Genomic DNA, 26,789 nt, shown 5'->3' with positions numbered 1-26,789 from the left:
TGATGGGCCGAATGGCCTCCTTCAGTGCTGTATGATTCTATCATTCTAAGAACACAGGACTGATTAGGTACAGGAAAGGGCTGGTTATGCCCAATCAGCAATCCCTTTTTATTTATGCCAATGGTTAAAAGTATGGGCGTGAGTTTGTCATGGCTTCTTCCGCTTCGTCGCCATAACTTCAGCGGATATTCAGCAGAAACCCCGTTGATGCCAAAGTTACAGCAACAGAGCAGGAGCAGCCCCAAGGAAAGTCACCCCAGAAATATTTTTGCTCTTCATCTTAACTGCTGATAATTAACCTGAAAAGCGAAAGTAAGATGGTGCATATTTTCTCATAAATAATCTAAAATCAAACGATAAAGTAAATTGAATTATTGGAATATTAGCATTTAAAATAGGAGCTCCTGGTTTATCAATATTCTAGTGAATCGACTATAAGAAACTACGTACAATATTACTTTTGCCTTTCATGCTAAGTATCAGCACTTGAGATGCACAATAAAAATATTTATAGTTTCGATAAATACAATACTACAAAAACTCAAATACCTTCAAAGCAAAGCAGAATAAAACTGAATGACCATGAAAACCTGGAGGGGAGCATGTCCTGGCCTAGCTTGTGACCCTTCCAGTAGATTCTCACCTAAATTATGGCTTGAATGCACTGGAAGGGCCATGGATTTCACAGCCAAGGTGCAATTTTAACCCTGCTCGCTCAGCAGAAACCTGGCGGGTGGGCAGTTAAAATCGCCTTGGCTCCTACCTGTCCAAAAGCCACCATGATCACAACACCTGCAATTTTAACCTGCTCTCCTGAGCAGACAACAAGGACACATGCCCGGGGCCAACAGGGTCCTTCTTTACATCCGCATGTTGCAGTCAGATGACATCATTGAGACCCAACTATAATTTTAACTCAGGCCTGAGCGGGGAATCCACCTTGAGTTCAAATCGGAGCCAAATGAATTCTGAATATCACCACTTTTATATGGGCAAGTCCTTGCTTTACTTATTCTTTCATCTAAAGGTTTGCAAAAAAAGGGCTCAGTGCTTATTCTAATCTGTGACAATTTCAGAAGGGATTATCTGATTATAACTAAATTTGAAGTCTTTCAAAACAAAGGAAAATAAAGCGATTGTGTTTTATTTCCGCTTAGCAGCTCAGACAATAGTCCTGATAGTTAAGTGCTCTCAGATTTTGCACATAAACATAATCCTTTTTTTTTTACCTTTTCCCTGGGATTTATATCTGCGGATTCTTGGAGATACGTAACCAATTGAACACTTTTTTGTAACTTGCACAATTTTCCTGCTGGGCACAATTTCGGAGGACACAGTGTCGCCAGTTGGCAAACATGGCCTTTGACCATCAGGAACTGAATGTCTGTTGGAAGTGTCTGAAGGTGGTGACCATATATGAGGATCACATTTGGCTATAGATCGATATGGTTCCTTAAATGATATGGGACGTGGAATGGGATGTCCCAATAATCTGTCCTTATTTGTTGCCTTACATGGCGATGCGACAGTAGTCCTACTGGAATTCCTAGGTTCCTGGTTTTGCCTGTAGCAGTCTAGATTTTTTGAAACACTGTTGAGCTTGTGGTTAATCAAGAGTTCTTCCCTCTTCTTTTTAGAAGGTTCTGCCTCCTGTAAACTGAACCCAAAGTTCAAAGGGTTTTGCAGAGCTTCTATGTAAGATTCACGATAGCGACATTTCATCTCTTGGTGCTCTAAATCTCTGTTTGACCTTCTATTTAAGCATGGTGTGCAAGGTTCTGCTGCAAACCTTATTGTCCCTCCACATGCCCATGTGCCATTCACTGGAACCACTGAAGATTCTCCATTCTTATATGGAGGATGTGCAGTTCTCTTATCAGAGCATATTTCTTTAGAAAACATCATTAAGTCCACATAATCTCCTTCAGCATTTTCATTAGAGGCTTCACATTGGTTTGGGGAGACCTTACCCAATATCACAGGCTGATGGCTCAGGCATTTTGCACCTTCTATTTGAGTCAAGTTAGGTAACATATTTTTGTCACCTTTAGCATCAGAGTCGGGCTCAGAAGCCTTAAACATACGATTAGTCTCCATACCAGTCTGCAGTGTCATTCTAGCAGAACTATCGTCATTTTCTGTTTCCTGAACAGAATAGGTTTCGTGTCCAGCTGTTGGTGTTACCTTGACTTTATTTACAAATTCAGGGTTTACTATTTTATTCCAAAGCACTTTCACAACCCCATTATCTGTGGCTAACAGGCAAGTGTGCAATGGTATGCCAGCACGTTCACTGTTTATCGTTCCCAGCCATTCCACTGTAAAAATATTGGTGTAGGATACTTCTGGTATAAGCTTCTCCTCCACACTGCAGAGGTCTCTGCCCAGGCATTTCAGCACAATTCGAGCAGACTGCCTTCCAACAGGTAGAATTTGTAGATAGAAATCGCCAGGGCGCAGAAGAAAGATGTTGAACGATGACAATTGTATCACTACCTTCTCGTGGAGGCACAAAGGCCAGCCTTCATGACGGAACAGGAGGCTTGAATATCCAGCCTGAGGGAAAAGAACATGCAAGCTGCATTAATAGGAATCTTACTATAGCAAAATACTTATAAATAACTTTGTCAGTGAGCAACTTAAGCAGGTTAGTTCTTAATGTGGAGTTAGATATTAATCCTTTCCGCCCATGGGCAGTTTAAACAGAGGGGGATTACTTACCCATTTAGGAGTCGCCCGGTTCCCACCATCTGTGACCCTAACCTGCAGGGTTCTGCAGCGTCAATAGGACGCCAATTGCATTTGCACGGGCCTGAGCGGGGGAACTGCTGCAGCAGGTTTTTGGGGGTGATTTTATTAATTTAAACTCAGTCTGTGCACTCAGGCTGATTACGTGAAATGCAGATGTTATGCGTTCACTTGCTAATGTTTAAAGAGCTTAATTTCAAGGCATATAAGCGCTTGTGGATATGTGCATTCTTGCTTCTAGTCAGTGTGACCGATAAGTAGGATGGAGAAGAAAGAGAGCATCGGACTCACTGGAGGTTCAAGCAATCTCCCTATTCACGGAACAGCAGGCTTCTGAGTGCATGGTGCTATTATTGATTAATGAAAACAAATCGTTAAGATATGACCTTTGATCTCTGAATGAGGGACACATTATACCATAGTGTAATTATCCTTGTGCTTTCAGTGCTGTCTCTCCACTTTAAATGAGGCAGTATTTGTAGCACAGACGCACCTAATTATTAGATCAGTTAAACAGACAAAAGCATTTTACAATATTTTCTTAGCTGAGGTTACTGCTCTGGGCTATTTTCAATGGCTGTAACGCTTGGTTTCATAGAAACATAGAAGATAGGAGCAGGAGTAGGCCATTCGGCCCCTCAAGCCTGTTCCGCCATTTAATGAGATCATGGCTGATCATCCAAATTCAGTACCCTGTCCCTGCTTTCTCCCCATATCCCTTGATCCCCTTAGCCTTAAGAAATATATCTAACTCCTTCTTGAATATATTTAATAAGTTGGCCTCAACTGCCTTCTGTGGTAGAGAATTCCACAGGTTCACCACTCTCTGGGTGAAGAAATTCCTCCTCTGTCCTACATGGCTTACCCCTTATCCTTAGACTGTGACCCCTGGTTCTGGACTCCCCCGCCATCGGGAACATCCTTCCTGCATCTAATCTGTCCAGTCCTGTTAGAATTTTATAAGTTTCAATGAGATCCCCTCTCATTCTTCTAAACTCTAACGAATATAAGCCAAATCGACCCAATCTCTCCTCATATGTCATTCCTGCCATCCCAGGTATCAGTCTGGTGAATCTTCGCTGCACTCCCTCCATGACAATAATAATAATAATTCAACTTTATTGTCATTGCACAAGTACATGAACAACGAAATGTGATCTTGCAAGCTCCCATGAGTCCAGTACAAATAACATTAACATTAAACGTAAATAGCACCGTCCTGGGAGAAGCAAAGCCGCTGCGTCTGTGCGCGCCGCCATTCCATTTCCACCATTCATCCTGTCCGACAATCTTCAGCCCAACGCCCGGGCCTGCTCACCAGCCGCCCCTCCCGGGGCTCCTTCCGTGACCTTCTCACCAACCGCCCCTCCTCGGGGCTCCTTCCGTGACCTTCTCACCAACCGCCCCTCCTCGGGGCTCCTTCCGTGACCTTCTGCACCTGGTCTTCCCTGATGGTCACCCCTCCAGGTACTAACGAGGCCTGGCTCTGCTTAGCTTCCAAGCCTTGCCAGTGACCCTGTCCCTAGTCCCAGGAACAGGGCTTCCTTCCTCAGATAAGGCGACCAGATAAGGCGACCAAAACTGCACACAATACTCAAGGTGTGGTCTCACCAAGGCCCTGTACAACTGCAGCAAGACATCCTTGTTCCTGTACTTGAATCCTCTCGCTATGCAGGCCAACATACCATTTGCCTTCTTAACCGCCTGCTGCACCTGCATGCTTACCTTCAGCGACTGGTGCACAAGGACACCCAGGTCTCGTTGCACTTCCCCTTTTCCCAATCTATTGCCATTCAGATAATAATCTGTCTTCCTGTTTTTGCCACCAAAGTGGATAACCTCACATTTATCCACATTAGACTGCATCTGCCATGCATCTGCCCAATCACCCAACCTGTCCAAATCATACTGGAGTTTCTCTGCATCCTCCTCACAGCACACACGCCCACCCAGCTTTGTGTCATCTGCAAACTTGGAGATATTACATCTAGTTCCCTCGTCTAGATAATTGATATATATTGTGAATAGCTGGGGTCCTAGCACCGATCCCTGCGGTACCCCACTAGTCACTGCATGCCACTCAGAAAAAGACCCGTTTATTCCAACTCTTTGCTTCCTGTCTGTCAACCAGTTCTATATCCAAGTCAGTAACTTACCCCCAATCCCATGTGCTTTAACTTTGCACGCCAATCTCATATGCGGGACCTTATTGAAAGCCTTCTGAAAGTCCAAATACACCACATCCACTGGTTCTCCTTTATCTATTCTACCAGTTACATCCTCAAAAAATTCCAGTAGCTTAGTCAAGCATGATTTACCTTTTGTAAATCCATGTTGACATTGTCCGATCCTGTCACTGTTTTCCAAGTGCTCTGTTATTACATCTTTTACAATGGACTCTAGCATTTTCCCCACTACCGATGTCAGGCTTTTTTAAATAGTGGGTTTACATTAGCTACCCTCCAATCCATGGGAACTATTCCACAGAGTCTATAGAATTTTGGAAGATGACCAGCAATGCATCTACTATTTCTAGGGCCACTTCCTTATTACCCTAGGATGTAGATTATCAGGCCCTGGAGATTTATCGCCCTTCAATGCCGTCAATTTCCCTAACACAATTTCCCTACAAATACTGATTTAATTCAATTCCTCCCTCTCATTAGATCCCATTTTCCCCGACATCTCTGGGAGTTTATTTGTGTCCTCCTTTTGAAGACAGAACCAAAGTATGAATTTAATTGGTCACCCATTTCTTTGCTCCCCATTATAAATTCCCCTGATTCTGACTGCAAGGGACCTATGCTTGACTTCACCAATCTTTTTCTCTTCACATATCTATAGAAGCTTTTACAGTCAGTTTTTATGTTCCCTGCAAGCTTACTCTCATATTCTATTTTCCCCTTCTTAATTAATCCCTTTGTCCTCCTTTGCTGAATCCTAAACTGCTCCCAATCCTCAGGTTTGCTGCTTTTTCTGGCCAATTTATATGTGCTCTCCTTGGATCTTATGCTATCCCTAATTTCCCTTGTTAGCCACGGTTGAGTCACCTTTTTTGTTTTGTTTTTATGCCAAACAGGGATGAACAAATTCTGTAGTTCATTCATGCGATCTTTAAATGTTTGCCATTGCCTATCCACCATCAACACTTTAAGTAATGTTCCCCAATCCATCCTTCTCAACTCGCGCCTCATACCATCATAGTTTCCTTTATTTAATTTCAGGACCCTAGTCTCTGAGTCAACTACTTCATTCTCCATCTTAATGAAGAATTCGATCGTATTATGATTGCTCCTCCCCAAGGGGCCTCGCACAACAACATTGCTAATTAATCCTTTCACATTACGTAATACGCAGTCTAAGATGGCCTGATCGCTAGTTGATTCCTCGACATATTGGTCCAGGAAACCATCCCGTACACACTCTAGGAATTCCTCCTTCACAGTATTGTTACTAATTTGGTTAGCCCAATCTATATGTAGATTAAAATCACCCATGATAACTGCTGTGCCCTTATCGAACGTGTCTCTAATTTCCCATTTAATGCCATCCCCAACCTCAGCATTACTGTTTGGGGGTCTGTATACAATTCCCACTAACGTTTTCTGTCCCTTGGTATTTCTCAGCTCTACCCATACAGATTCTACATCATTAGAGCTAATATCCTTCTTAACTATTGTGGTAATCTCCTCCTTAACCTGCAATGTTACCCCACCTCCTTTTTATTTTTGCCTGTCCTTCCTGAATATTTATTACCCCTGGATGTTGAATTCCCAGCCTTGGTCACCCTGGAGCCATGTCTCCGTAATTCCAATTACATCATATCCGTTTACATCTATTTGTGCAGCTAATTCATCCAGCTTATTACGAATGCTCCTCGCATTAAGACACAAAGGGGGAAAAATTCAGTTGTTTGCACCTCCCGTTAGAGCCTTAAGAGGGCGCTAATGGGGCGCAAAGTAACTAGCTCCCGGGCGCAGCGATGTTTGCGCCGCTCGTGAAATTAACTAGACATTTTGCGGCGGCGCTAAACACTACCGCCATGATCTCCTGCGCCGGCAGATTTTGACATCAGTCGAGTGCGCAACGCCCCGTTAGTGTCCCGGACCGGAAATTGAGTGGCACCCTCTGCCTTACTGCCTGCCACTAGCAACGACAGGTTGAGGGGAGCGTTATGCTGTCAGAAAGGGACTAGGGGAGTGCTATTTAAAGGCGATTGCTTCCTGCCTTTTTTTGTCAATGACATTTTTGGACCACGCATTCTGAGAGAGAGAGAGATGTCTGGAGAGATTCAACGCTGTGTGAAGGAGTTTCGGGTACTGAGCAGCACTTTGCAGGTTGATTTTGATTTGCCCTTCCTTGTATCGATTTAGAAGAGACTATGGGGGCTGCACCCTGAGCTCTTTCCCTGGTTCTCTCCATTGTTCTTTCCAGCAGATTTGATGTACAGGTCTCTCCAGGCCGAGATTCAGGCCGAGATTCAAGGCTGCAATGAGCAGGATGTGGATGGAGTGCAAAATCAACCCTCCCCTTTAAGATAAAAACAGAAAAATGCTGGAGAAACTTAGCAGGTCAAGCAACATCTGAGAAGAGAGAAACAGAGTTAGCGTTTCAGGTCGATGACCTTTCGTCAGAACTCCCCTTTAAGAACTGGCTAGCACCAGTGTGTCAGTGTTCCATTGCTGACTGACATCACAAGAGCTTCGCCAGCGCTCTGAGGTAGCGCCTCGCTCCTCAGCCTTTGCACCTTAAGAGAGGTGTGTAGCGCCTGATTTAGCGCTCCAATCACCTCCAGAGGCGATAAAAGCCAAGTTTGCAGTCAGAGGCAATAATTAGCGCCAGGCCCTAATCTTTGCGCCCGGCCGATAATTGCGTCCTAATGGGGCGATACTGAATTTCTCCCACAAAGCCTTCAGGCTTGTTTTTTTTAACACTTTTAGTCCTTTTAGAATTATTATTTACTGTAGCCCTGTATGATTTACACCCTTGATTTCTCTGCCTTCCGCTTTTGCATTTCTCCTTCCTGTCTTTTGTTTCTATCCTTGCTTCCCTTTCCTCTGTCTCCCTGCACAGGTTCCCAGCCCCATGCCATTTTAGTTTAAACCCTCCCCAACAGCACTGGCAAACACTCCCCCTAGGACATCGGTCCCGGTCCCGCCCAGGTGCAAACCGTCCAGTTTGTTCTGGTCCCACCTCCTCCAGAACTGGTTCCAATGTCCCAGGAATTTGAATCCCTCCCCCTTGCACCATTCCTCTAGCCACGTATTCATCTGAAATATCCTTCTATTTCTACTCTGACTAGCACATGGCACTGGTAGCAATCCTGAGATTACTACCTTTGAGGCCCTATTTTTTAATTTACCTCCTAACTCCCTATTTCAGCTTTTAGGTCCTCATCCCGTTTTTTACCTATATCGTTGGTACCTATATGCACCATGACAACTGGTTGTTCACCCTCCCCCTCCAGAATGCGCTGCAGCCGCCCCAAGACATCCTTGACCCTTGCACCAGGGAGGCAACATACCATCCTGGGGTCTCGTTTGCGGCCGCAGAAATGCCTATCTATTCCCCTTACAATAGAATCCCCTACCACTATAGCTCTCCCACTCTTTTTCCTCCCTTCCTGTGCAGCAGAACTACCCATGGTGCCAGGAAGTTGGCTGCTGCTGCCTTCCCCTGATAAGCCATCTCCCTCAACAATATCCAAAGTGGTATATCTGTTTGAGAGGGGGATGGCCACAGGGGACCCCTTCACTACCTGCCTGCACCTACTACTCTGCCTGGTGGTCACCCATTCCCCTCCTGCCTATGCAGCCTTTACCTGAGGTGTGACCAACTCCCTAAATGTGCTATCCACGATGTCCTCAGCATCGCAAATGCTCCAGTATGTATCCATTTGTAGCTCCAATGCTGCAATGTGGTCTGTCAGTAGCTGCAGCTGGATACGCTTCCCGCACACATGGTCGTCAGGGACACAGGAAGTGTCCCTGATTTTCCCACATCGTGCAGGAGGAGCATGCCACAGGGCCGAGCTGTCCTGCCATGACGTACCCTTTAATTAATTTAAATTAAATTAAATCAAATCAATACCACTAATTACACTACAATGAAATGATATACTCAAGGGCCCTTAGTTACTAGCACTCCCCGATACACAACAGAGACCTTAGAAACAATAACCACAAAAATTAAGACCGTCTAAATTTTATAAACTATTAATCTTAACTGTCAAACTATAGAGTAGTATAAATACTCACCTGGTCGTACTCACCCAATCACTTTTTGAATTGTGACGTGGCTCCGGAATGCTGCCACCGGTCTGTGAGATTGGAAAGCCTCTGAAAAAAAGCCTGCAAAAGTGAGTTTAAGTACTCACTGTACCGCCGCTCTCTGCTCCTCCTGACACTGGCCTCTGTAAAAAAGCCTGCGAAACTGAGTTTAAGTACTCACTGTACCACCGCTCTCTCCGCTCCCGACAATGGCCTCTGTAAAAAAGCCCGCGAAAGTGAGTTTAAGTACTCACTGTACCGCCGCTCTCTGCTCCTCCCGACACTGGCCTCAATTGAATTGATTTGATTTTCCTATATCGAACCTAAAAGTACTACAAAAATATAGGGCTAGGGTTTCCACTAGTTTCCAGCATAATTCAACAGAAAGCAGCCATAAATGATTGAGGAACTGTAAGCACAAGTTATGTCAAGCGTAAGTCGAGTTTCCGTAATCCTTAATGCTGGTTTCAAAAATATCGTGCTGGATGCTGGCCCCGCCCACACAACTGGCCACGCCCCCTCATGTCAAAATAATGAGCATGACGGGATTCCACCGATTGCGCCCGTTTGCGGCCGTGTGAGGAGGGTCTTCAAAATAAGCTCTTTTTTTTTCAGGCGCTACATACTAGTAAACACGGTTCAAACGTTTTTAAATATTAAAAAATATTTAACTTATGAAGAAACTGACTAGTGTACACCAATGAAACCAGTGAATGGTCCAGTGTAGTTCTTCCAGTCGTTTTCAATGATTTAAAGCAGGTTACTCACAGGTGGTGAACTAGACACTCTTATTAAAAAGGCTTCTATTTTGTGGTAAAACTATTTTCAGATGTATTAATAAAACTGCGCCAGGTCACCACTCGTCAATATGTCAAATAATATTTTTTACTGCAAGGAAAAATAAACAACTACGTTCTATTACGCTGCCCGATTATGCTGGTTCCTGGAAGATCTGACATTTGTGATTATGCACATGAGTTTGAATAGAAACTTGAGCCATAACTTCACTTCAGAAGGCCAGCGCACTTTCAAGCACAGGTTGCGCCCAAAGCAGAAACTCCACCCCATAACCTTCCATTGATGGTGTGGAAACTAGCTGCATGAACATTACCTCCAGATCTAGACCTACACACCAACTTACTAAACAGCGACAGGGACCTAGACGTCATGTCGTATAAGAAACTGCATAACTAATTGATTTGTTGACGTAATAAGACCACTACTTTGTGCGGGGGAAGATCTTCAAATATATGGCACATTTCTGCTCAAGGTCTAAAGGATTTTCTATAAAGTTGGCACCAGTCAAGAGGGAAATATATATATGATGTAGCACTCTATTGTAATTATGAAAGACACAGCACCATTGTTAAGGGTTTAATTTACATATTTAATTTATTCTATTGTAATACCCACCAATGATTTCAGTAAAAAAAAGTCCTAAATATTAATATTTTTTAAATTATCTTCTGACCTGTACTGCTATCAGTGTCTGTTCTCTCATTACTGAATAAAATCTTATCTCCACTGAAAGTTTGAGGATCTGGACTAGTCCCACAGCACTATGTTGAAGCAGCAATAAGAAATGGCAGTGAGGTGATACAATAAGGCCTCATTTGGCCTTTGGCCTCCACTCTGTAGAGGGCGAGTAAAGCAAACTATAAAACAATTCCATGTATAGAGCATCTCGACCTTCCGTGCGAATAAAATCAGAGGGAGAACCTTATTAAATTGCAACATGGAATTGTCTGCAAAATCTGTCAGGGGGAGAAGTTTCCTTCTCACAGACATGGGCACAGAAATAACAGGATAATCTTTATATCTAATATTTTAGCATAAAAAGGAACTTAGAAGATTCCTATAAAATAAGAGTTGATGCTACATCAATCTTGGCCAGTGGTATGCTTTTTTTCTAATGGTAACATGATCTTTTAAGAGTTACTTCTCCATAATCAACTTGAATTTTACAGGCCTGGTCTCTTAAAGAATGATCTGCTTGAAACTGTTTTCAGAATATGACAGTAAACTGTTTAGTAAGAACGCTGACAGCAGCCAGATCAAGCCTACATAGATAGAAGCTGGATATCTCGGGTTGTACTGTGCAAGGGGTATCAGCTAAGAGAGCAGAACAACCAACACTGAAGTAATGAGGAGTGGTCTTTGTCCAGCAACACAGAGTATTACAGTGGGAAGATTGTGATGGGTAGGATTAAGTGTGTCAGGATAAATACCTTTGGAACATGATGCAATGGGTCTCAATTACATAGATTTATATAGTATTCACATAGATTTACATATTATTTACATCGATTTACATAGAATTTACAGCACAGAAACAGTTCATTTGTCCCAACTGGTCTATGCTGCCATTTATGGTCCACATGAGCCTCCTCCCACCCCTCTTCATCTAACCCTATCAGCATAACCTTCTATCCCTTTCTCCCTCGTGTGTTTATCTAGCTTCCTCCTAAATGCATCTATGCTATTCACCTCAACTATTCCTTGTGGAGCGAGTTCCACATTCTTACCACTTTTTTTTTACAATTGCAAAAGATCAAATCTGAGATGAGATGCTGTGAGACCTTATGAAAAAGAGGACATGAATTTAATTTGACAAGAGAGGCAGCCACAGGAACTGACAGAGGGAACACATAATAGTAAAGTCTTGTGGCATTTGTGGCCAGTTTGTTTACGATGGTCGGCTGACTGAAATAAACCTCCTCTGAGTTTACGATAACTATTCTAAACAGTTTCTCAAGAGCGGGATCTCCATACATAGCACAACCACTGAAACTCTTCAAACAATCTGGATTGCAGAATTGTTAGCTTAGTTCATCCGCTGCCATTTTCCCTATTACTAAACAGGCTACACGGTAAGAAGAAAAGAGCTGACGATCCAAATATCTGTCCCTGCTGGCAAAATAGTATTTTTAGTGGCACGTTTAGTGTTTAAACAGATAGCAGATTTGGTGAATTTGTAGCAAAATGTGTTCCTGCTAGCTCAGAAGACCATCCAGTTTATATTAGGGATGGCTTTACAAATCATCAGCTAGGGAGCAAAAAAAAGGCCATGGATTCCCTAAGCATTTTCACTCTCCAAGGCAGTTTTCTCCCTAGCTGCTTTATTACTGCATGTGTATGGGTTAAAAAAACGTAGAGTAAACTAGTGGCAAAAATATACTGTGCTTTCATGTGCAGGAAAGCTGTTGTGCAGCAGTAACAACCCAAGTTGACGGAGGGAGTGTCCAAGGGAAATAGTCCATTTCTTTCGGATGTGTGGGATTTGTTTTGCTCATCCCTGATTTTCATCACTCCACCATTGGTGGCCATGCCTTCAGCTGCCTAGGCGCAAAGCTCTGAAATTCCCTGCCTAAACTTCTCCGCCTCGCTACCTCTCTCTCCTTTAAGTCGCTCCTTAAAACCTACGACTTTGACTAAGCTTTTGGTCACCTGTCTTAATATCTCCTTAAGTGGCTCGGTGTCAAATTTTGTTTGATCATGTTCCTGTGAAGCGCCTTGGGACATTTAATTACATTAAAGACGCTATATAAATGCAAGTTGCTGTTGGGATTTAAAGACAAATTCTTATTTTGTGGCCTGCGCTCTCAACTGATTCCGATCTGAGCAAGGATTGAGATCCTGAAATAGGGCATCACAACAGAATGTGCTGGTAATACAGAATGTGATGGTAATACAGAGCAGATTCATCAGCATCTGAATAAGAAAAAAAAATAGGTTAACATTTTGAATGGAGCCTTCAGCAGAAGCCAGAAGGTTTGAGGTGGGTTTGTGCCAATGTGGTTTCCTGGCACAGTTCAACAGATTGCAGTGTTTAATGCACCAAACAGATGCGAGATTGAGCAGAATTAGTATTCAAACGCAATGCTCGCTTGCTGTTGAACACAATAAAAACTGCCGCTAATCTATAGGATTTAGGCAAACATGAACTCAACTGTGCACAAGCTGAAATGTGTTCCCTTCTGTAAGGAAAGAAACAGAGCTAATATTCAGTTGATGGGAATTACTGGGGACACTAAAGAATCATTCATAGCAATAGTTTTCAGTTCTGCTCTTTTTGAAATGTTGGCAACATTCCTATTCACAGTAGTTAATTAATGTTCTCCCAAAAGAAGTAAAGCCTCTTTCCAACATAAACAGCAAATAAACTTTCACCTCCTTATAGTTGGAGGCAGCTTTGGACTGAACATTCACACCGAACTGTTACATTTCTGCGGTGCATCAGCAGAACAACAAATGAATCATATGGATTTTATACAGTTATTTTCCCCCTGTTGGCTCGGAGCAGTGTAGAAATTCAGTTCCAAGTGACCAGCTGTGTATCCCACTAACAATGTCTGCTTTCAACATTCCTCTGGTCATGGGCCAGAACGCAAGTGCTTTTCCAACACACCCACTTCTTGTACACAAAGAAATGGGGCGGATGGTACAGGGGGCAATAAATCTGTAGGTTGGTCACTTTGGAGCTGACCATTTTTCTCCTCTGATAGATATTAAGGATCTTAATGCTAAAATTAGCTTAGGTCAATCTCAATCCAGTCAGGCGTCAGCAACACAAAAGAAAAACTAATTTCAAGTCAGGCTCTAATTTGACAATCACGCTTAAAGAGGTCACAAAGCAGAGACTGTGGGAAAAGGAAATAGCAGACTGGGTTGTGAGGGTTGTTTGCATGCGGTCGAAGCACTTTGTTAGCACAATGTAAAGGTGTATTTTCCATTGCATTCGACCTGTACCATACCTGGGCGGAGAGCGTTTGGTACCGTCACTGTGAGGATGAAAAGTGAATAAAAAGGGTTCTGTTTGCTCAGAACTGTTATCCGTCTCTTATGCATGCAAAAGAAGAGATAAAGTTACATTGTCACCTATGTGCAAGGTATGACAGTGCAGCATGGATGATGGTTGCACTGCATCATTTTGAGTATGCATATTCCTACAGTGCAACCTTCTCCTTACAGTGGAATTTAGCAAACTATCAGCAGAGCTTGCCAAACAATCTTTTGTTCCAGGAACCTAAACCCCCCCCACCCCCGTAATGAAGTACTGGCTGTTTAATTTGCATTGGCTTTAACAATACCCACAGTGTAACTTAGATGGAGGATTTAGCTTCCCTCTATTTTCATATCATATTTTACGCGTAGTAATATCTTTCATTATTCTCTACTTTAAAAAATGAGCCACATTTATTTACAGCAATAACAGATGCATAGAAGTACTAAATATCTTTAAATGGATTGCATTACCAAAACAGTTTTCACTAAGTGAATTCTTTCAGCTTTTAATGTTTGATTCCGTAGGTTTGTTTGACAGGAATGTTCTGGCTATGAACATGTCAAGACTTATTTTGGTGCAAAAATTCAGGGTCAGGAGCCATTTTCTTATTCGCATAGAAAATTCAGTGTGAAATGTGAAGCGCATTCCTTGGACTCAAGTATTGCTTCTACCTCAGTTATTAATCAGACTGCTCGGGCTAACGTGGAAAAATTGAATTATATTTTTCATAACTACATCACTTTTACAATCTGGTAATCAAACATTCCAATTAAGACATTTATTTCTTTTGAGTGAAGCTTGAAAAGATTCATTACTATTCTGCTTATTTGTGCTCATCCAGGTTTCACTGCGTTAGTAAGGATTTCAGATAACTTGTGTCGTAAGCAAATGACGTTAGTTGATAAGCGGTGGTGCAAAATAAAGCTTTGGTATTGGTTTGGGCTGCCTTTGGTCACTCTTTAAATGCTTCTTTCACTGATTTGCAACCCAGTGTAATTGTCCATTCTGGGCTGAATTTTGAGGTCCCACAACACCAGGAGCACATTGCGAGCAGCCGTTGCTTGCTGAGTGCGAGGCTCAGCCAGTGGTATGGGAACTTGGAAGGTTCAGCTCTATTTCTGTAATGTAGAGCCAATGTTGTGCTCTCAGCAAGGAGGGGTCCTCACATAGAGTGAGCACATTGCAGCAAACCATCAAGGCACCTCTGCCCATTAAAACAGAAAAATCGCAGGCTATGTTCCTACAGAATGCTCCCACGAGAGCTGATCCCTGCTGGGAACACCAGGGAGATACAAATTAGTCTGGGATTCGTGTTCGGGCCTCACTCAGTGCTGCGTGAGCAGCGTGCGCCCGAGCAGAGTATCCCGAGGGCCGAATCTTCAGGGCGAACCAACAGCGCCTGTTGTGCCTTCACAGGCAGCTCACCCCACGAGAAACATTTATTGAAAAACAAAGGTGTGGAATTTAAAACGTGTCCCCTTTCCCCAAAATTCTATTCAAACAATTGGGGGTATTTTTTTCCAAACAGCACAGCTGTTGTAAAGTTACTTATTTATTGCATTTCAATTTACTAACTGTTTGAGCGTTCTCCCACAGTGTGCATTACCTGAATGTAGTGCCTATTTGAAAGTTAACTGCAATACGTGATAAACAATAAATTCCAGATTCACTGGAATCGTGAGGGGAAACAGCTTAGAATGCAAACAATATAATCTGCAGTCACTTTCCATGTGAGGATCTGCCTAGAATGTGCACCACAGGGAGCAGCTTCATCTTTCCCAGCGGATCATATGGGAATGTTAGAGATGAAACCAATGAAGAAGACCATGAGCTGCCCATGATGTTTGCAAAAGTACAGCTACAGGTATGAAGGGGGAATACGGAAATTTTAATTGAAAGAGTCCAATAGAATACTGTCTTTTCACATCCGAGATCTGTTACTCCCCCAAGTAGATAGAATAAAACTGTCGTCTTTCTCCCATTGGCTGTCAAGGGTGTAAAAGAAATCAGTTTGCATGTAGTCCACTGCACAAATCTGATCGTGATTCAGCACCATCACTTACAGGATCTGACCTCTCCCTCCTCTTGAATGAACCCCAAATACATTTTAAAATCAGAATTAATTGGAATTGGGATGATTCAGAAAAAAAATTCCACAAATTATCGTTTTGGCCTAATTGGGATGGTTCTGATAATTTGTCTTTTTATGAAGATGATTCTGCATGTATACAATGGGACAGTTTGCTGATAATTCTTTACATGCAATATATAACGCTTCAATAATGTTGGCAAGAATGTTTATCTGTTTCCACGTTTCAAGGTCCTGGTGTTCGAAGATGGAACGGAATGGGTGGCATGTACTATTTTAAAACCTGTTTGTTTATGTTCTGTACATCCACCCAATAGTCAAGGTTGTATGATAATCATGAGTAGAAATTAGCCATTTCCCTGTGTTACAGAGAAGCTGTATTTCAAACTAACACTAGATTACCAGGCCACCACAGAATTCTGGATAAGAAAGCATGGAATTTGAAAATGTCATTCAGTGCTTTAAGCCCATTCCTTCTACAGAACATGTATAATCTTGCATATCTGCCATTTCGCTGACTCTATGCACTTGCTTAATCTCCTGAGGGAAGGTTCCTAAGAATGTTTCCATGGCCCTCAAAGAGTGAAACTTCAGAATGTCTACTCATCTCCACTATTTAACTCTTGTTGGTTGCTTCGTACAGATGATGGCCCGTAATTTCCGATGCCTACGGGTGTGTACAAGCTGTGTACTCATCCATAGGGACCTCGCAAGTGCCGGTTTCAGGAATGCGAAGTGCATGCGCTGAAAACCGGCACTTCCGATCTGTCAAGAATCCTCTTGACAGATCGGACGCCTGCCCTGGAGAAGGGCCACTGCGGGGAGAGAGTTCCGCTTTCTGCAGAACCTCCGCCCGCTGAAAACCCTTAGAAATCGTATGCCTTACGCCTGCTTTTACCAGCATAAAAGTTTTAAAAAGTAAAAAACTAATTTTTTTTCACTCATTTATAATGTAAAAAATACTTTTAAAAAAAGGTACGTTTATTTTTAGCCCCGTAAAAGACTTTAATTATTTTTTCAAAAAATTAAAATTTTGTTTAAAATATTTAATGTAATTTTAACTCATTTTAAAAATGTGATTTAAAAAAAATATTTAATGTTGTAGTGTCTTTTTTCAGTGATCCCCATTCATACTTTTGACAGGTCCTATCGGAAATTACGGGCTGATATTTCCTCGATCCCTAGCAACATAGGAACTGTTGTGTCCCATGGATTATATCATTATCTTTGTCTAAATTTAACCCTTTAATCCTCAATCCCAATTGTGATCAGCTACTTAACTAATCTATTTTTCTTTAAAGAGTTGATTGACACAGCATTGGGAGTCTATTCTAACATACAAATGTATGAAAAAGGACAGGAAAAGGCCAGCTGGTCCATAAAACCTGTCCCATTTTGGCATGGTGTAACCTTCACACGCCATCACACTGCCCTCCACCGCCTCCCCCCCACCCCACCCCATGCAATCATGCAATATCCTGGGACAGACGAAAAACCAGAGAAAAATACCTATCACCAATTTAGGGAAAAACTCTACTGTCCACTACTACACCCACTATTCCTTCTAATCTCTAGTGTCACCTCAGGCTTACTAATTTTGTACTTGTGTCTCCTAGTTTTATGCTCACAGCCCAAGTTAAATATCTTGCTATGTCTACAATACTTACATGCTGACCACAATCACTAAATCAATAGGTTCTCTGATATCTTTAAAATTGCTTGTATTATATCATTTAGTTGCTTCGCCTACTTTCAGGAAAGAATAGGCCCAACCTCTGATTGAGTTCCACTGTATTGCAGAGCACACGCTGAATCACTAAAGTTATAAAGCATTCCTTGTTGGCTAATTTCAACTTCCTTGGGTTTTTATCAGAATGATGATTAATGATTGTTTAGCTAGTGAAGTGATCTCAGATTAATACGGTTTCCACAAAGATTTTGAAATCTCCTTGGTTTCCATCTTCTCTTATACAGGATCTCTGAGGTGTACCAGCTCATTCCATGTAGATGTTCAAAGCCAAGCTCCTGATTTAATCAATTCATTCATTAGCCTTGTTCTATAAAGATTGTAGTACGCAGCAAATTGTTTAAGTGCATGGCTTTGGAATTCACTGAAGTTAATAGATTAGTGACCCCTCTGTAACTAATAATCTGTAAATTGTTCATGGAGTCAAGTTAATAGCTCATTATTCATTATGCACTAAAATCTTGGCAGTGTAAATGTATATTAGAATCTTTAAGTAATCCTAAACTATTTTACTATATTTAACATAATAATGCCTGTATTTCTAAAGCACCATATCCTATCAAAAGATCTCAAAGCAATTTGTACAATCTGATATCCATCTGAACAAGGCTTCAATTTAATACTTAACCCATGGAGAGCACCTTCAACAATGCAGCACTCCTTCAGTACTGCACTAGAGTATGTGCTGAATTCCTTCGATGGGACTCAAACTCAGAACCTTCTGATCCAGAGTTGAAAATAATACCAACTGAACGAGGCTGACAATGTTTACCCAATGATGTTGTGCAGTGTCAGCACCTCTAACAGTGCAGCAATCCCTCAGTAATGCACTGTGTCTGTGTCAGAAGGCCGTGGACTCAAGCCTCAGTCCAGGACCGGAGCACATAATTTAGACTGACATGTCTGTACAGTACTGAGGGACTGCTGCACTGTCAGATGAGATGTTAAACCGAGGCCCCATTTGCCTGTTCAGATGGATGCAAAAGATCTTATGGCACTTTTCAAAGAAAAACAGGGGTATACGGTGCCAAGGTTGCAAATAGTCTAGCACAACTTTAGGTATTGGCTGGGGAGGGGAGTGGAATCGATGGCGAAGGTACAGAGTTAGTGACAGGGGCTGAAGACGATGGCTTTGGCCTTCCCAATGTTTAACTGGAGGAAATCGCAGTTCATCCAAAGTTGATGTCGATCAAGCAGTCCAATAACACTGTGACAGTGGAAGGGTTGAGACAGGTGGTGGAGAGGAAGAGCTGAGTGTTGTCAGTGTTCATGTGGAATCTGACCCCATGTCTGAATGATGTCACCAAAGGGTAGCATGTAGATGAGGAAGAGGAGGGGGCCAAGAATAGATGCTTGGGGGACTCCAGAGGTAACGATGTGGGGGCAAGAAGTGAAGCCAAAACTGGAGATGCCCTGGCTATGATTTGATAGGCAAGAGTGGAACCAAGTGAGGGCAGTACAACTGATCTGGACAACAGAGGAGACGCATTCGATGAGAATGGTGTGGTCGACCATGTCAAAGGCTGCAGAGAGGTCAAGAAGGACAAGAAAGGATAGCGCACCATGGTAACAGTCACGGAAGATGTCATTCGTGACTTTGATTAAGGCCTTTTTGGTGATGTTGCAGGGGTTCAAACCTGATTGGAAAGATTCAAGCATGGAGTTGGGGGAAAGATGGGCACAGATTTGGAAGTCAATAAGATGCTAAAGGATCTTGAAGAGGAATCCGAGGTTGGAGATTGGGAAGTAGTTTGCAAGGAAAGAGTTGTTGATGGTGGTTTTTTTGAAAGGGGTTGATTATAACGGTTTCAAAAGCAGGGGGAACCATTTACAATGGCAGCTAGCAGGAGAGCCAGGAAGGGAAGTTGGGTGGTCAGCAGTTTAGTGGGAATGGGGTCAAGGAAACAGGAAGTGGGTCTCATGGACAAGGTGAGAGGACATGAGAAGAGATAGGAGCGAAACTAGAGAAAGATGTGTGTTTAGGGCTAGGGTCGGGGAGGTGGGGGGGAGGTGCTAAGGGGAGCTTTATTTAGGTGGGCAAGGGGAAGGGAGGAAGCCACAAAGGCAGCTGAATGGATGGTCTCAATCTTAGTGACAAAGAAGTCCATGAGCTCCTTCCATGTAGGGGCTGGGGATATGGATTTAAGGAGACAGTTGGTTGTGGAGAAAATAAGACAGGGATTATCTTTGCACTCCAGGATGATCATGAAGTAATGAGCGGTTTTAGCAGAGGAGCTTGAAGCCTGATAGTGCTTGATGTCATCCAGCCAGATCTGGTGATAGATAGCTAAATCGGTTGTGTGCCAAACTAGCTCCAATGTATCTGTTTTATATGTAAGAAGAGTGCATTATGTTGACATAATGCCGACAGCCTTTTGGCTCACATGGTGGAACTCCACCAAATAATACCTTATGCAGATGAATTCTATGGTCTAAGCAATGAATGTGTAGGGGAATTCTACAAACTGAGCAGTGCATTGTACAGAATAAAGTGGACCACCAAACAGTGCAAAGCACAGGAGATCCAGATTATTTTCATAAAGAGAACGCTCGGGAACGGTATCAGAGCTGGACTGGATCACGTTAATTCAGATCACAGCAATCTGTCTTCCCGCTCCTTCCTTGTGAGTTTTTTTTAAAAAGACAGACACAGCCCTTCATCACACTTACACAAGCCTCTTGTTGCACAGTCTCCAGGATACGTTTTGCCGGAATCAAGAAATCCAGTAAACAGCAAAGTCCATCTCCCTTGTACGCTGTGTCGATGACCCTGAAGATCTGACTGAGGACCGTGGGAGCAGTGGCGTTGAACGGAGGGTACAAAGCAGAGAGAATTCTTTGAATGCAGGTGTCCAGCGATTGCGAATTCTGAGTAAAAGAAGAAATATGTATCAGCAATGTCTTCCAAAGTGATGTAAAATTATAATGAATAAATTTCACAGACTAATTAATAATTTTAAACAAAAACAGAGAAGGGTGCTACAGGGAACTTACATTATATTTCAGTGTGCTTTGTGTAAGGATGCTGTTTATAAAGAACATGTTTATGATTCCATTGTACATAGTGTACAGAGCAAATCTTCTCCCATAATAGGTATTGTGTGTAGCCTTTAACAAGCTACTAAATGCATGGGAAAGTGTTGGCAACCTTTTATTTATTTATGGAGGGAAAGAGCCAGAGCAGCTTTGCACCATTATTATCATGTTGGTGTTATGTGCAAGTGGCTCGGTGATGTGTTTCAATGAGATTTATGTCACTATAAAAAAAAGGATAGCAAACGCTTCTTCACAAAGACACTGCTTCAGTAAAGATAAATAACAGCATGAATAATGTTAATGATAATCGCTGCATTTTAGAACTGAGAACAGCTTGCAGATTTAAAACCAAGATCCTTTACCAATCTCCCTGAGGTCTAAGATCCAAAATATCTATAGAATTCAGGAATATCTTTTTAACACACCTTTAACTGTATATTTTTCTCTATTAAATGACTATAATGCATGTATAACAAGAACTGCTTTGTCTTTCAGGTGCAGTAGTGCCAAAGACTGATCTCTTCTAATCTCAAATGGAAATCCCACATTAGTAACGTTGCTTCCAAATAGCTTGGTTCCCTCTTACAGGCCAAATCTGCGGCCTTGCATTCAGGCAGATAAATTCACTAATACTGTGGGAACCACACTTGCAGGCAGTGTGGATAGAAGATGAGACGCTAGCATTGGTCACTGATCCCGTGGGGAACCGCACTTACAGGCAGTGTGGAGAGGAGATAAGGCACTAGCATTGTAGCCATGATTCTCTGACCTACGCACCCCCTGAGCATGGCTTCCTGCTGGGTGTGCAGGAATGGTGAATTCACCCACTTGTTCTTCTAACACCACTCTCAGAGTCTTTGATAGTTCTTTGCTTTTCCTCTCTTGTTTTTAAGCCTCAAATTAACCATCCTACACCATCTTCCTCCTGTCTACATCCTCACTGTGTACAAGACTAAAACTACGCTGCGCTGTCTCCTACACCAACTTGTTCTTTCCCAGAACCTTTAAACCTGAAACCCCTTGCCTCCATTGGTCTTTCCCTCCACCTACAATCTTCATGATTTTAAAATTCAGACTTTAAAAAAATTTATCTTGCCTTCTCCTTTATTCCTTTCAACCTTGGTGCTATCATTGGTCATTCACCTCAATTTAAAGAAAAACATTCTCCTTCTTGTAAAAACAATAGGGTAAATTCACCAATCCGTCCTTTCTGTGGAGAGCCATGGGTCAGGTGACTGGCAGTATAGTGTTGTAGTCTTAACTCTGACCAGCACTGCCTTCAAGTGCAGCTCCCTGCTGGGAGCACAGAGTCAGAAAATTTACACTAACGTGAGCAAAAGTGCAAAGTGAAAAAATCTTATTGTCAGGGAAGGGAAGGGAAAAATCTTACTGTCCCCTTGTGATCTTACTTTTTGTCATAACATTAACAGTATCCAGGGGCTCCAAACTGAAGGGTACCAGTAATCCCATAGAGTAACGATTGTATTAAAGTAACTCACTTTTCATGAGTCTATTATTTCTGAGAAACTCTCTGTTCAAAATTAAATATAGGAAGAGACCTGGCAATACAGCAGCCAGGACTATGTGGAAGGAAGTGGCACACGTCATGAGTGGCAACTCCGTAACCTGGCAGAGGAGATATTGGATGGGATAAAAATTGATAAAGAGGAGGTACTAGAAAGGCTAACTGTACTTAAAGTAGATAAGTCACCAGGAGTAGATGGGATGCATCCTAGCACGCTGAGGGAAGTGAAGGAAGAAATCACGGAGTTACTGGCCATAATCTTCCAATCCTCCTTAGAAACGGGGGTGGTGCCAGATGACTGAAGAACTGCAAATGTTAACCCTTGTTCAAAAAAGGGTGTAAAGATAAACCCTGCAACTACAGGCCAGTCAGTTTAACCTCGGTAGTGGGGAAGCTTTTAGAAACAATAATCAGGGACAAAATTAACAGTCACTTGGACAAGTGTGGATTAATTAGGAAAAGCCAGCATGGATTTGTTAAAGGCAAATCGTGTTTAACCAACTTGATTGAGTTTTTTGATGAGGTAACAGAGAGGGTTGATGAGAGCAATGCGGTTGACGTGGTGTACATGGACTTCCAAAAGGCGTTCGACAAAGTGCCACATAATAGGCTTGCCAGCAAAGTTGAAGCCCATGGAATAAAAGGGACAGTGGCAGTATGGATATGAAATTGGCTAAATGACAGGAAACAGAGAGTAGTGGCGAACAGTTGTTTTTTGGACTGGAGGAAGGTATACAGTGGAGTTCCCCAGGTGTCGGTTCTAGGACCACTGCTTTTCTTGATATATATTAATGACTTGGATGTGGGCGTACAGGGCACAATTTCAAAATATGCAGCTGATACAAAACTTGGAAGTATAGTGAACAGTGAGGAGAGTGATAGACTTCAAGAGGACATAAACAGGCTGGTGGAATGGGCGGACACATGGCAGATGAAATTTAACGCAGAAAAGTATGAAGTGATACAATTTGGTAGAAAGAATGAAGAGAGGAAATACAAACTAAAGGGTACAATCCTAAAGAGGGTGCATGAACAGAGAGACTGGGGGTACACGTGCATAAATTGTTGAAGGTGGCAGGGCAGGTTGAGAAAGCAGTGAAAAAAGCTTATGGGATCCTGGGCTTCATGAATAGAAGTATAGGGCTGGATTTTCCAAGTCCCGAGGAGGCGGGCATCGAGGCGAGACTGCTGGTAAAGTAGCAGAAATTGGAGGCGGAAGGCAATCTCGCCCCCATCCTGCCTCCGTGCCCTTTTGCCAGGAGGCGGGAAGATGTGCTGCTTCGGGTCATAAGAAACTGGCCCAGAAATTCCGTTCGCAGCCCTCCCGCAGAGGGCAGAGGGCTGCGATTTGGAAAAAACTCCGCCTGGACCGGAGGGCACCCGGGAGGCGCAGAATTCCGTTGCTGTGCCTCTTCAAACCGTCGGTGTGCAGGGCACGCATATCCCAGGGGCGCAGCTAGTTCGCAGCGTCCCTGGGATCACGTGGGCCATAGGGAGCCAATCAGAGCAGGGAATCTCCATTCATAGATTTGACAGGAAAACCTGTCAAATCTATGAATAGAGATCAGCCCCAAAACATAAGTAAAACTTCAAATAAATTTTAAAAATCACATTTTTAAAAAGACTATAAATTACATAAATTTAAATTTTTGAAAAAAATAATTAAAGTTCTTAACGGGGTTAAAAATAAACTTACCTTTCTTTAAAGTATTTTAAAATGATAAATCAGTGGAAAAATTTTTTTTTTTTACTTTCTTCACCTCTTAGCCTGGTAAAGCAGGCCTTGCTTTTCCACGCACAGCTGTTTCAGGCTTACCTGGACTGAAGCAACTGTTGAAAAAAACGGAAGTTTCAGCCGTACGCGCTGCCTATCCGGTGCAGGCGTTTGACCTGTGAAGCCCTTTCTTCAAAGAATGGAAGTTCCAGTTTCCAGCGCATGCGCAGTGCATGCGTAAAACCATAACTTCCGTTGGCCCTACGGGTGAGTACACAGCGCATACACACCCGTAGGGAAAGGAATTTCTAGGCCCATAAGAACATAAGATATAGGAGCAGGAATAGGCCACTTGGCCCCTCGAGCCTGCTCCGCCATTCAATAAGATCATGGCTGATCTTGGGCTCAAAGCCACTTCCCCGCCCGCTCCCCATAACCCTTCACTCCCTCAGCTTGCAAAAATCTGTCTATCTCCACCTTAAATGCACTTAATGACCCAGCCTCCACCGCTCTCTGGGGCAGAGAATTCCACAGATTTACAACCCTCTGAGAGAAAAAATTCCTCCTCATCTCAGTTCTAAAAGGGTGACCCTTTATTCTAAAACTGTGCCCCTGAGTTCTCGATTTCCCCACGAGAGGAAACATCCTCTCTGCATCTACCTTGTCGAGCCCCCTCAGTGTCTTATATGTCTCAATAAGATCATTATTGAAATTCCCGTCTCCTGGAGAACATAAGAATATAAGAAATAGGAGCAGGAGTAGGCCATTCAGCCTCTTCGAGCCTGCTCTGCCATTCAATGAGATCATGGCTGATCTTCTGCCTCAATTCCATTCACCGGCACCATCGCCATATCCCTCGATGCCCTTACTAGCCAGAAATCTATCAACTTCTGTTTTGAATATACCCAATGACTGAACCTCCACAGCCCTCTGGGGTAGAGAATTCCAAAGATTCACCACCCTCTGTATGAAGAAATTTCTTCTCATCTCAGTCCTGAATGGCCTACCCTTTATCTTGAGGCTGTGGCCCCTGGTTCTAGAGTCCCCAGCCAAGGGAAACATTCTCCCAGCATCCATCCTATCAAGCCCTGCAATAATTTTGTATGCTTCAATGAGATCCCCTCTTATTCTTCTGAATTCAAGAGAATATAGGCCTAGTTTACTCAATCTCTTCTCATACGACAGTCCCGCCGTCCCAGGAATCAATCTCGTGAACCTTCGTTGCACTCCCTCTATGGCAAGTATATCCTTCCTTAGGTAAGGAGACCAAAATTGTACACAGTACTCCAGGTGTGGTTTCACCAAGGCCCTATATAATTGGAGTAAGACTTCTTTACTCCTATACTCAAATCCTCTTGTAATGAAGGCCAACATACCATTTGCCTTCCTAATGGCTTGCTGCTGCACCTGCACTTTCAGTGACTCATGTACAAGGACACCCAGGTCTTTTTGAACATCTGCATTCTCCAGTCTTTCACCATTTAGGAAATACTCTACCTTTCTGTTTTTTCTACCAAAGTGGATAACTTCACATTTATCCACATTATATTCCATCTGCCATGTTCTCGCCCACTCACTGAGCCTGTCGAGATCCCCTTGAAGCCTCTTTACATCCTCTTCACAACTGACACTGCCACCTAGCTTTGTAACATCAGCAAATTTGGAAATGTTACATTTAGTCCCCTCATATAATTCATTGATATAGATTGTGAATAGCTGGGGCCCAAGCACCGAGCCTTGCGGTGCCCCACTAGTCACAGCCTGCCATCCTGAAAAAGACTTGTTTATCCCTACTCTTTGTTTTCTGTCTGTTAACCAATTCTCAATCCATGCTAGTATATTACCCCCAATTCCATGTGCCCTAATTTTGTTCACCAACCTCTTATGTGGGACCTTATCGAAGGCCTTTTGAAAATCCGGATATACCACATCTACCAGTTCCCCTTTGTCTACGCCACTAGTTACATCCTCAAAGAACTCCAAAAGGTTTGTCAAACAGGAGTTCCCTTTCATAAATCCATGTTGACTCTGCCCAATCTTACTATTAGTTTCTAAGTGCCCAGTTATTGCATCCTTTACAATAGATTCCAGCATTTTCCCAACTACTGATGTGAGGCTAACAGGTCTGTAGTTCCCCATTTTCTCACTCCCTCCTTTCTTAAATAGCGGGGTTACATTTGCTATCCTCCAATCTGCAGGAACCGTTCCAGAATCTATAGAATTTTGGAAGATGACAACCAATGCGTCTACTATCCCAATGGCCACCGCTTTCAAAACCTTAGGATGTAGGTCATCCGGTCCTTGGGATTTATCAACTTTTAGTCCCATTAATTTTGCTAGTACTGTTTTTTTACTAATAATAATTTCTTTAAGTTCCTCATTCTCATCACACCTTTGGTTTTCTCGCATTTCTGGAAGGTTTTTTGTGTCTTCCTCCATGAAGACAGAAACAAAGTATGTATTTAATTTCTCAGCCATTTCCTCATTCCCCATTATAAATTCTCCCATCTCTGACTGTAAAGGACCTACATTTACCTTCGCCAGTCTTTTCCTTTTCACATACCTATAGAAGCTTTTACAATCCGTTTTTATATTTTTCGCTAGTTTGTGCTCATATTCCATTTTCCCTTTGTTTATCAATTTCTTGGTCCCCCTTTGCTGATTTCTAAAAAGATCCCAATCCTCAGGCTGACCGCTTTTTCTGGCAACTTTATAAGCTTCCTCCTTTGACTAGCTTTAATTTCTTTTGTTAGCCATGGTTGGATCACTTTTCCTTTTGGGTTTTTGTGCCCTAGAGGAATATGTTTGTTGCAAATTATACATTATTTCCTTGAATGTTAGCCATTGTATGTCCACCTTCATACCTTTTAGTGTA

General features: G+C 42.6%; 1 protein-coding gene across 2 annotated transcripts in view; it reads right to left on the bottom strand.

Annotated features, from left to right (window-relative positions):
* Positions 1–26,789, bottom strand: part of LOC147108583 (pleckstrin homology domain-containing family G member 4B-like) — a 204,408-nt gene that overhangs the window by 124,510 nt on the left and 53,109 nt on the right. For both annotated transcript variants that reach the window (XM_086005270.1, XM_086005271.1), the window contains exons 2-3: positions 20,310–20,507; positions 1,230–2,556 (exon numbers count right to left, since the gene is read on the bottom strand). In XM_086005270.1, coding sequence (XP_085861396.1) covers positions 1,230–2,556; positions 20,310–20,507 — 1,525 coding nt within the window. The remainder of the gene's footprint in view (positions 1–1,229; positions 2,557–20,309; positions 20,508–26,789) is intronic.

The sequence above is a fragment of the Somniosus microcephalus genome, chromosome 13 (genome assembly GCF_052327205.1).
Source record: "Somniosus microcephalus isolate GS21.2 chromosome 13, FLI_Smic_1.0, whole genome shotgun sequence".
Lineage (NCBI taxonomy): Eukaryota > Metazoa > Chordata > Chondrichthyes > Squaliformes > Somniosidae > Somniosus > Somniosus microcephalus.
The sequence above is the reverse complement of the archived record's forward strand: the minus strand, read 5'-3'. Positions and strand labels throughout refer to the sequence as shown.